The following is a 10943-nucleotide window of genomic DNA, read 5'->3' as shown; positions in this document are numbered from 1 at the left end:
TATAAAATATACAGTAGTTATACAATCCAATCCAATTACTTTCTCCTTTTATCCCACTACTGCACTATTTAAGCTGTTCTGCAATTTTCATTTTGAGAAAGAGTTGAGTCCTCTTCTTCAGCTAACAAGTAGCAATTGTTACTATTTTTTACCAATGCTTCCATTTTTACCTTCATAATTTAAATCGTTGGGAAGATTGACTGACGGATGTTTTTTTGTCTCTCTGCTCTCCTCTCTTTGTCATCCCACATCCCTGCTCTCTCTACTTTCATCTCTGTCTCCCTCCCTTCCAAAATCCTCTTGTCCTTCATCTCTGTTTCTCCCTTGCGCAATAATCTTCTCTACCTTTATCTCTCTCCCTCCTTCCCCTCTGCAATCCTCGTCTCTCTGCCATCACCTCTCTATCCTTCCTGCAATCCTCCTCTCTCTACTTTTGGCTCTGTCCCTCCCCAAATCATTTTCTCTCTTTCATCTTGTCTTCTCTCAATCCTCATCTGTTTTTTTCCTCCCTTCCACACCTCTTTGGCTGCCCATCCCCCTTCCATCTTTCCAATCACTCATTTCCTGCCCCCCCCCCATCCATCCATCTTTCTATCTGTCCTCCAAACATATTTTTACTCTCTCTTTGCTTCATGCACTTCCCATCCTCTCTCCATCACCACATTCAATTTCTCCTCTTTCTCTTTCCATCCAACCCCTCTTTCACTCAGCTATCTGTGGTCTGTGCTGCGATGTTGATCCTGGACGTTTTGTCCCCGCTGCTCCTCTTCTCCATCCTGTTGCCGAGCTACGGTTGCTGGGCGGCGGACATTCCGGAGGACACTACATCAGAGTTCTCGGTCAGACTGTACCAACGGCTGCAGGCGGCGGGGGATCAGGACAACATCATTTTTTCCCCGCTGAGCGTGGCTGTGGCCCTGGGCATGGTGGAGCTGGGAGCCAGAGGGGCTTCACTGGAGGAGATACGGCAGGCTGTAGGATTCAGCCACCTGCTGCCAGGTGAGAGACACATTCATAAACAAAGGACACCGGCATCAGGGTCAGTGGACGGTGAAGGAAAAGGAGGTGAATCCAAATTCTGAAAGTGGAAAGTCTTTGGCAAAGGAAATGCAACACTCCACTGGTTTTACACATAAAGTTCAGTTCACTTGTCACAAGGAGCAGCCTGTAAAAACAGTTGTATATATCTTTAGTAGTTCTGGAGGGAGTCCCCCAACTTTAAGGAAGTGCTCCTTTACTGCTTTTAGTATGACAGCAGTTTTGTTTTACAATATATTTTTCCCAATCCTGTTATATTTGGTTAGTAATCAATAAGCACAAGCTGTCAAAATCCAGTTAACGTTCCCATTTTAAAGGTGTAGTAATACATTGTTTGTACCACGACACCTAGAAACCAAGGTAAATACATTTGTTATATATTCCAACTCGTGTTAGTGACCATGAGTTTCCATGACCCTGAAATCACAAAGCTAAGTGACATAAGAAAGGTGCTTTGTCAAATCTATATAAAATGAATGCATGTTCCACTTCCACTGTGAGAAAAGTATTTTTAAAACTGTGAGTTTTAATGTTTTAAATGTTTCCTCCGATATAAAAAGGTAGCATGCTTACTTATATGCCCATTTTCTCATTTATTTGTATTTTATATGCATAGAATTTGATTTCTCTTACTGTATTGTTTAACAACAAACTGTATGAATCTTAAAGTAACTAAAACCACTTTGTAGTACTCGGTATACACACCTACAGTATAAATGTGTGTTACTCCCTCTGTTCTCCAGGCATGGAGTTCTCTTTGCTCCAGAACCTGACAGCTGCTCTGTCGGACGATGATACCCACTACATGATACGATTTGCCAACAGCCTCTTCCTGCAGGAGGGCGTCACCTTTAACCCCGAGTTTCTGCATTTGATGAGGAAGTACTTCCGGGCTGATGTGGAGACGGTAGACTTCAGCGAATCGGCAGCCGTGGCCGACCAGATCAACAGCTGGGTGGAAAATCACACCGAGAGTGAGTGAGAGAGGGAGGAAGGAAGGGAAAGATACAGATGAAGGGAGGGCGATAACATGAATTCATAATCTACCATCTAAGCATACTGTAAAGTGTAAAATTATCAAAGGAGCTACATCATTGGTTTGTTTGATCACATCACAAACTAAACGTACTCTAAAATGTTCCTTCTCATCCTTGTGTGCGACTTCAGAAGCTGCATCACAGCAGGCGCTGTCCTCAGGCTAATGAAAACGAATGCAGATCTTAATGCGCTGTACTAATCACTCTCCCTCCAGGTAAAATCCGGGAGCTGCTGTCAGCCGAGGACTTCAGCAGCGTGACTCGTCTGACCCTGGTGAACGCCGTCTACTTCAGGGGGTCATGGAAAAACCAGTTCAGGCCAGAGAACACCAGAACCTTCTCCTTCAGCAAAGACGACGGCTCTGAAGTCCAGACTCTCATGATGTACCAGCAGGGAGACTTCTACTATGGCTAGGCCGAGCAGTTCTGCTGTGTGTGGGTGTGTGTGGGTGTGTGTGTGTGTACGGGTGTGTGCTTGCTGTGTCGCTGTGTGTGTGTGTGTGCGTCTTTAGAATTGTACTTGAACTTTTTCTGGAGACCTTGAATTTCTGCTCATATTTCCTGAGGTTATTTAAAATGTTAATCTTAGATCTAAAATATTCATATTTGGAGTGTTATTCCCAGGAAAGGCTCATCTTTTCTGCTCAGTGAGCTCTCTGCGGCTACAACTCTCTTCAATTGCACAAACTCCTCTGGTATATCTATTTGATTTAGTTATATATTTTGAAGGCTATTTTGTTAATGTCATACAATATTGGCTGTACTGTGACAGTCGGGTGGTGCTAAATTAGGTCTTGCTAAATATTGTCTGACAGTAGATAGAATTAACAACACTGTCTTCCCACTGATTTTGTACTTTTTTTTACCCCCTTCACACACCTGTCTGTTGGGTTCTGGGGGAAGTTTTATTAATGTCTGCTTCTAATTATATTATAGGATATCATATTCTGTCAGCTGTTGTACTGATTTTCAATTATTTTGAGTAATTTTAGCGTAGTAAAGTCACTGTGAATTTCCAAATCTCTCTGAAAAGACTTTTTGCTTCTCTCCAATTTGGTACTTAATCATTAAATCTTTAACAATCAGCATGCACACTACTGCATGCAGTTTTAGTTTCAATGGAAAAATCTTTCAAGGGCTCAAACGACTGAAACAATAAAATATTGCATTATTGTACATTTAAACAAACAAATAGTGAAAAATGTACAGCACACATTCCCAGAGCTCAAAGTGAAATCCTTACAGAGATATTTATTTTACATCGATGTAAAGCAGAGAAAAGCTAGAAATCCTCATATTTGAGGAACTGGAATTATTGCTTGAATCTTTTGGTTTAATATTATTTAAATGAGTAATGGACCATCAACATTTTTGTAGATTAACTGTTTTTGCACAAACTCTGCATGTTATCTTTTTGCCGTTTTTCTGCCCCCAAACCTGGTAAATGTGACGTTTTGGGTTTATTGTTATGAAGTTTTCTATATCTTTTAGGCTATTTTATCAACGTCATAATCTAGCTGTTTTTGAGTTAGGAGTACTACATGTCCAATATTGGTGTAGTTGTTCTTTTGTTGCCGAGCCACTGTTGAGGCCGCAAGAACTTGTTTGTCACAGAGCTCCCGCATACCTTGGTAAAAAGCTGTAACATCTGAATGTTCCCAGTCAGTCTTTTTTTGATTTAGTCATTTTTTCATCTGACGTACTGCCAAAGACAGTTACAACAGACTCTTACTGCACTGCTACTAAAATTGACGTGTTTGAGTTATTTTGGTGCAGTCTGAATGTGTGTTGTGAGACACTTGCATACACCTACATTCACAGGGCGCACACATACTGCACTCATCCTCGCACGCTCGGGATCAAGGAAATCTGTATATGTGTGAACTGGTGAGTGTGTTTTTGTGTGTGTGTGGTGTGCAGAACAGGGACAGGTCCTTTGGGAAAGGTTACGCTTGCTTTTTCATTTTGAAGCACAATCATATTGGTTAAGTAAAATGTTTTGTGAAGCCACACCCCGCTCTCTGCTGCAATGTTGCCTCACTCTGTATCAGCAGCAGCTCCGCAGAACGCCACTTGTGAGTTAATGAAGGTGGACAAGTCTTTATGTTGCAATTTTCCCTTTTAAGCAGCTTCAAAAGAAAATTCATGTGAAAAGATTGGGATAAAGTCTGGCAGTGTTAATTGCTTTATAATCTCCATCTCAAAAACCTGAGCAAGTCAGATAATCTTATGTTTAGATTTGAAATCTAGTTGGACTTGTTTTGAGTGTAAAAGGATTATCTCATCCTGACTAAGAAATACTGTCTCTCTTAATTCAAGTAAATGCTCATCTTCTTAAGAATTTTTATCTGTGGGTTTTGTTAAATTAGATACAAGGGATAAGTCTGTTAAAGATCCACCTCAAGGCTATGAAGATATCACTTCTTAGCCTCTGTAGTGTACATGTAAGAAGATTTCTGCTCTTACAGATGTTTGCGTGTGCAATCACATGTGCATTTGTCTCTGAATGTGTGTGGGTGGGTGAATTTGCGAGTGTGTATATGTACACACATATATAGGGATGTGTTTTTTCACTAGATCCTAGATAGTTTTACAGGGTTTTATTTCCTGCCTGGGGACAGTCAACTGCATGTCTGTGTAAAAAGGGCCCCGCACTGACAAACACAAACAAACACACCATCTTCGCCTAATTGAATTCTGGGATTACAACAAAGCACACTCAGTACAACAGGACTACATACAGTATGTAATAAAGTTTCACACCGACTGTTACCAAAGCCTTTAAAGTAAAACGTCAGTGGTTTTTAATTAGTGCATCAGGAAAATAACCACACGTGCCAGAATCAATACAGTCGATCGATGTGCTTCAACATGCTTACGTCAGTGTATGCTCCTCCAGTTCATAAACCCATTATGGTCTGGACACACTGCCTGAATGTGCGGGGGCAGCGTGTGCGTCGCGGAACCACTTGCTTTTTTTTCAGTGTCCATGTTAACAGGTTAGACCAGCAGCACAGCAGCACGTCTTGTCTCGCTTCACTAGAGAGTCATGGTCTCGCCTTTTTTCCCTGCAAGCCACGTGGTTCTCAGCAAAAATAGACTGAAAACGATCTGTTCATAGTCATATTGACATACCAGCAACATATACACCTTGCACTACAGTTTCAATGTCTATATATTTGTAGAATGTGTCAGAGATGTGAAAAAAGGCACCACCACGTGTGTGTGTGTGTGTGTGTATGCTTTCTTGCATATGTCTACATCTTTCAGTGCCTACATTTGTTTCCCACCAGGTGAGTTCAGCGACGGCTCGCAGGAAGCTGGTGGTGTGTACCAGGTGTTGGAGATGCCCTATGAAGGAGAGGACATGTCCATGATGATCGTTCTGCCTCGCCAAGAGGTACCGCTGGCTTCCCTGGAGCCCATCATCAAAGCACCATTGCTGGAGGAGTGGGCTAACAATGTCAAACGGCAGAAGGTGGAAGTCTACCTTCCTAGGTGAGAGATGACGCGCACAAACACATACACAAATACCCACAATTGTATACAAGCACACAAACATAAAGTGACTCTGTATCCAAATACCTCCACAGACAGTGAGCTCTCACCCTGCTCTACACCCCAATGCACACACCACAAGACTTAAAAACCAACTTTTTAGGCTATTAAACTCACTTGCACCTGCACTGCAAATATATTATATATATGAAACAACATAAATTTAGTACACTTTTGGCTAACTAATATATATGTCGTAATGTTAAAATGTAATTCGCCACCGCATAGTGATGGACCCTGAAATGGCTGCTCAACATAAGGTTGGCCTACCTACTAACCGTCCTATAACATTGAGACATGAACACACAGACAGATGTACAACCACTGTACACATGCATGAAACGCGATGACACCTTACCTTACACAATTATAGCCAATGCCAAAAAACAATAAGATGGGTAGGTTAGGGACATGTAGGGTTTCATGTCCACTTACTTACATTCATCTGTGACTCTGTTACCAGAAGGTCTCTGAATTACAATCCACCACAACCTTCTGGCCACTAACATTTGGCTGTTCATTGTATTATATTCTGACTTCACTGTTCAGGTTCAAAGTAGAGCAGAAGATCGACCTGAGGAGCACTCTGCAGGAGCTAGGAATAAAGAACATCTTCACCAACGATGCTGATCTCTCCGCCATGACAGGTAACACTCAGCTGTAACCACAGACACACACAGAGGGTGCAAAACACTGCAATATGTGACGCATGGTATTATATAAAACACACAGATGTAGACACAAATTGTGAGAGAAATGAACTCCTAGAAGGGTTCAGCATGAGAAGTTGATTCTATATTTCTGCTTCTTGGCTGCAGTGAAGTAGCCTCCAGTACTTTCTAAGGTAACCAAGGTAACTGGCATCGAGTGGGCAGGTCAGAGCTGTCACATCATTTGGTAAAAATAGATGGAGAGAGACAGATGTATACACAGAGACAGAGAAATGGAGACACATAAATATGCTAAGATTTGCATCTAAAGAAAAAGAAACTGGTCCCACAGACAGCCAAACAAAGTAACCACATATAACTATCAGCTGTAGTTTTATAGTGAAGAAGTAGATCGAACCAAATACGTTATAAACAAAAACAGTTAAAAAAAAAAATGTAAAAACCGAAAGACCCTTAATGCTCATTGACGATCCAGCCCGAAACTGCTTGTTCTTACTGGAGCTATTATTATGTGGTGAAACACAATCTGCCGGCTGTACTGGACTGTGCAGCACATCCTGTACTTGCTAAAACTAAAACAGCTCAGTACGTACTCAGAGGACATGGTCTATTCTGGCACGCAGGTAGATAAGAGAGGGTGTTTTAAAATGCTTTTAATCAAATCATCAGGATTTTCTGTCGTCGCTTTTTGGCGAATGGGACTGCACGATGTGACCCTGACTACTACTGATGTGTGTGTTTGTGTGTGTGCGTGTAACAGATGGTAAGGACCTGTATATTGGGAAGGCAGTGCAGAAGGCTTACCTGGAGGTGACTGAGGAGGGGGCAGAGGGAGCCGTTGGGTCAGGTAGGCTTCATCTTTTATTCTTTATCATAATCTGTTCATTAACAATAGCACATACAGAGCATTGTCTTTGTATGAGAGGGTCTCTGTGGTAAACTCAGGTCCACAAAACACTGCCAGCCTCTGTCAGACAATAACTGGGTCGTCTGCCCCCTCTTCTTCTCCCTCTCTCAGGAATGATCGCCCTGACCAGGACTCTGGTGCTGTACCCACAGGTCATGGCTGATCACCCATTCTTCTTTGTCATTAGAAACCGGAGGACAGGTGTGTGTGTGTGTGTGCGTATAAATGTACCTCTGAAATACATACGCATATGTGTGTTGTGACCTGACCCTCTATATGTCCCTTTCCTCTCCAGGGTCCATCCTCTTCATGGGCAGGGTCATGACCCCTGAAGTCATCGAGCCCAATGACCATGACTTTGACTCCATGTAACGTGGCGCGAGGTCACTCAATCTCAGCCAATCAGATCCTGACGTCATAAACACTACCTATCCTCTATCGCCATCTTCAGCTGTGTTTTATACTCTTGAAAACAAAAGACATAAACTGAATATTATACTACATATTATATATTGAAATATGACATACGACATATATTGTGACTGTGTTTTGATACTGGAAGCTTTAAACACTTGGATACAGACGTGCAGAAAGAGGAAGCTGTAAATATTCTCGAGCAAAGGATGGTTTGTACACGAGCGAGAAGAACACATGATATGTAATCCACGCACAACCCCTTTAAGTTCAGCAGCTTCGCACTCACTTGCGCTCACACACACACAGCATTGCACCAAAACAGTTTTCTCTACACTTCTTAAACACATATTTACTCTTTCTTACTCCAGATACAGTATGTGCACACTATAAGTTTCACACTTTAATTATAGCCCTGTACATTTGGCATTGTGTTCGATATAAACATATATATGCTCAGTATTTATTGCAGAATAAACATGTGCAAACATTTTGTCCTTATACAATGAATCTTAGTAATATATCCGCTCCAGACAGTATTCCAGTCATTTTTTACACTGTAGGCACATGGCTAATCTGCTGATGAACTAATTATGCCTTATCACATCTGATTAAGCCCCAGCTGGGCATCTCACAGGTGAGCAGAGGGGACTGCGTAACTAAGGTGGGTTGCTATAGAGACGGACTGGAGCATGCAGGCGCACTGAAAAAGATCTGCTGCACCGTTTTGGATGTACATACAGGGAGAAACAGTAACACCAGCTGTATTCAGTCTTTTACTCAATAAAAACATGAATGTGTTCCCATTAAAAAAAACCTGTGTCCTCTATGTGTGGAGGTTGTTTTTATCTGGCATTTTAAATGTAAGCTGTATGCCATTTATATGCACCATCCACAGCATTTAGGATGTCATTAATCTGAATGCTAACAGCTAATACAGCTTTCAAGTTCTTAAAGGATTTAGTGGAATTGAAAAACATGCAATGCTTCAAGAGTTTATGAAACCTGTTCATAAAAGGTAAATTATATATTTGGTGCCTGAATATGTAATAGACTTTATATAATGCCCTGTTAGGACTGAACAGCTAACCTGTTCAACCGTAACTCAGCTTCCCAGGGCAGACAATGTCCTGCCAAGGCATCTTGGAGTAGTTTCAGGACTGTGGCATCACCTAGCTACCACACACACACACACACACACACCCAAGGAAACAGATCATATCACTAGGCAAGCCAAGGATATACTGTGACCAAGGGCGAATGAGACCTGCATGTTGATTCTTGCAAATGTCACTTCATAAGGAAGACTGTTTACGCATATAAATAAATGAAGAGTCTGTAAGTTCCTGAGGTGCAAACATTTATTTTAACTCTGTTGAGGAAATATTCTGGCCATATCATTTTTAAATAAAGTGACATTGGCAGAAGGGTCCAAATGTTTAGTACATCTCACAACTTGTATGTTTAAACCTGATTTACACAATGTGCATAGCAGTATGTTACTTAAATAAATGTGTTTATGTCTCAACATTAAGGAGTAATTAAGAGTGAGATAAACAATTCACACCAAAATTAATTAAACATTCCGATCACAACCAAAACACCTATATTATTGCCTGCATGGCATTGGCACGCTGATAATAAAATCTTATAATTACATCCCCAACAGATGTTTCTGGTCATTATATAAGCGTCTTGTGCAGTGTGATAAACACAGAGCGCACAAAAAAAAAGACAAAAAGATGTGACTTTGATGTGACAACTGCATTCCCCATATCTTCAATTGATGTTTTAGGAACACACATTTTCTACAACACTGTCACTCAAGATGAAACAGACCGCAAGAGAACAAAACAAAGTGAAATCATTTATATGATAAATAGCAAAAGCAGATATACATGCAATGATAATACAACTACTGGATGTTAAAAGCTGTCTGTACCAAGTCAGAGGGAATCATTTCCACAGTCCCCTGCAGTGCCAGGGGTTTTCATTTACCTCTGTGAAATATCTAATAGCTTTTTCATCTCTTCAGTGTGCACAGTGTGTTTCACTGCTGCAATATCTTAAACACAATGAGCTGCATTGTTGAGGAACGACAGCCCATGGGTGTACGAAGTTATAATCTAAATTACTTTCACCAGCTGGTATGATAGCTCTGCCTTATGTCTTCATTGTGTGCCACGGAAAATCTAAATCAACCTTATCCCTCCTCCTCCTCCTCCATGACAACATCTAGAAAGACAGAAACAACAACAACAACAACAAAGAACCCCTCCACCTGTCCTTATGATAGCTGCTGGCTCAGCATATAGGATACAATTCAGAGCACAATTACTCAAGCACTGTTTAGGTATACTTTTGAGTATTCCAGGGACATTCTAGGTTTAATCCATCTAGTTAACCTGACATATCATTTCTAGTTTGCAAATGGAGATTTACATAGAAAACCTGTAAAAGCTCATTAAAGGTGACATATTGTATTAACCTGCCATACAGTGTATAAAGTAGTTATTGGACCAGCCAAAACATGTAAATGCTGCTTATGCATTATTCATAATTTACTCTGAAAGAGCCATTTCTCACTTTTGGGTGAGCTACAGGGGCCCTGAGTAAGGAGTTTAAGTTTGGCTTGGCATGGCCACCAGCAGGCTAACGTCCTATATTCAGTTACTGTCATTACATTACAGTCAATGTTCATTCAAACAATATAATAACCGTGTCTGTTATTCTGTTTGTGTCGTCCATAAAAGGAACATCTACTGCGCGAAAATCAGCCTAAATTTAATTTTCAATATATTTTCAGACACAATTTAGTGTTTTACAAAATAGAATAGAATCAATTAAATTCCAATTAGATGAACAAAGCTAATATGAGGAGAGAAAAAAACGTGGCCAACCATAAAAACCAGAGAAGATGGGGGAGGAGATTATGTGGCAAACATAAAAGAAAGACTGTTGTAAACGCGACTGATAAAATAACAGCACCTTGTATTTTATTGTGAGCCCCGTGGTCAGATTTACACTGAGGCTTACATAATTAAAGACAAAAGCCAGATCACAGATCGTCTCTTTGTGCCAACACAAAGCAAAGACGTTTTTAGAACATATCCCTGCTCTCCTTTATTTAAAGTAATTGAGCTGTCACAGTTCATTTGAACGCTGAATATTCATTTAGTCCGCAGAAGCTGGGAGGTATAGTTTCATTTCCACCTCTCCTTAGGTGCGAAACACCTCAACACTGTTGCCAGGCAACCCGCTGCTTAGCGACCGGGTCAGTGTCTCACCTGCAGCAGCAGCAGCGGTGGTGGAGGTGCA

General features: G+C 41.1%; 1 protein-coding gene across 1 annotated transcript in view; it reads left to right on the top strand.

Annotated features, from left to right (window-relative positions):
• The window catches only part of serpini1 (serpin peptidase inhibitor, clade I (neuroserpin), member 1), an 18870-nt gene extending 10420 nt beyond the window's left edge, over positions 1-8450 (top strand). Inside the window, exons 2-9 of the mRNA XM_035680266.1 lie at positions 711-999; positions 1782-2012; positions 2291-2485; positions 5369-5573; positions 6183-6280; positions 7065-7151; positions 7323-7412; positions 7507-8450. Of these exons, the coding sequence (XP_035536159.1) occupies positions 732-999; positions 1782-2012; positions 2291-2485; positions 5369-5573; positions 6183-6280; positions 7065-7151; positions 7323-7412; positions 7507-7583 (1251 nt within the window). The 5' untranslated portion in view covers positions 711-731 and the 3' untranslated portion in view covers positions 7584-8450. The remainder of the gene's footprint in view (positions 1-710; positions 1000-1781; positions 2013-2290; positions 2486-5368; positions 5574-6182; positions 6281-7064; positions 7152-7322; positions 7413-7506) is intronic.
• Positions 8451-10943: the final 2493 nt, after the last annotated feature.

The sequence above is a fragment of the Morone saxatilis genome, unplaced genomic scaffold (assembly GCF_004916995.1).
Source record: "Morone saxatilis isolate NCDOM2014 unplaced genomic scaffold, NCSU_SB_2.0 Contig8, whole genome shotgun sequence".
Taxonomy (NCBI): domain Eukaryota; kingdom Metazoa; phylum Chordata; class Actinopteri; family Moronidae; genus Morone; species Morone saxatilis.
Note: the sequence above shows the minus strand (reverse complement) of the source record. Positions and strands in the feature narration are given on the sequence as shown.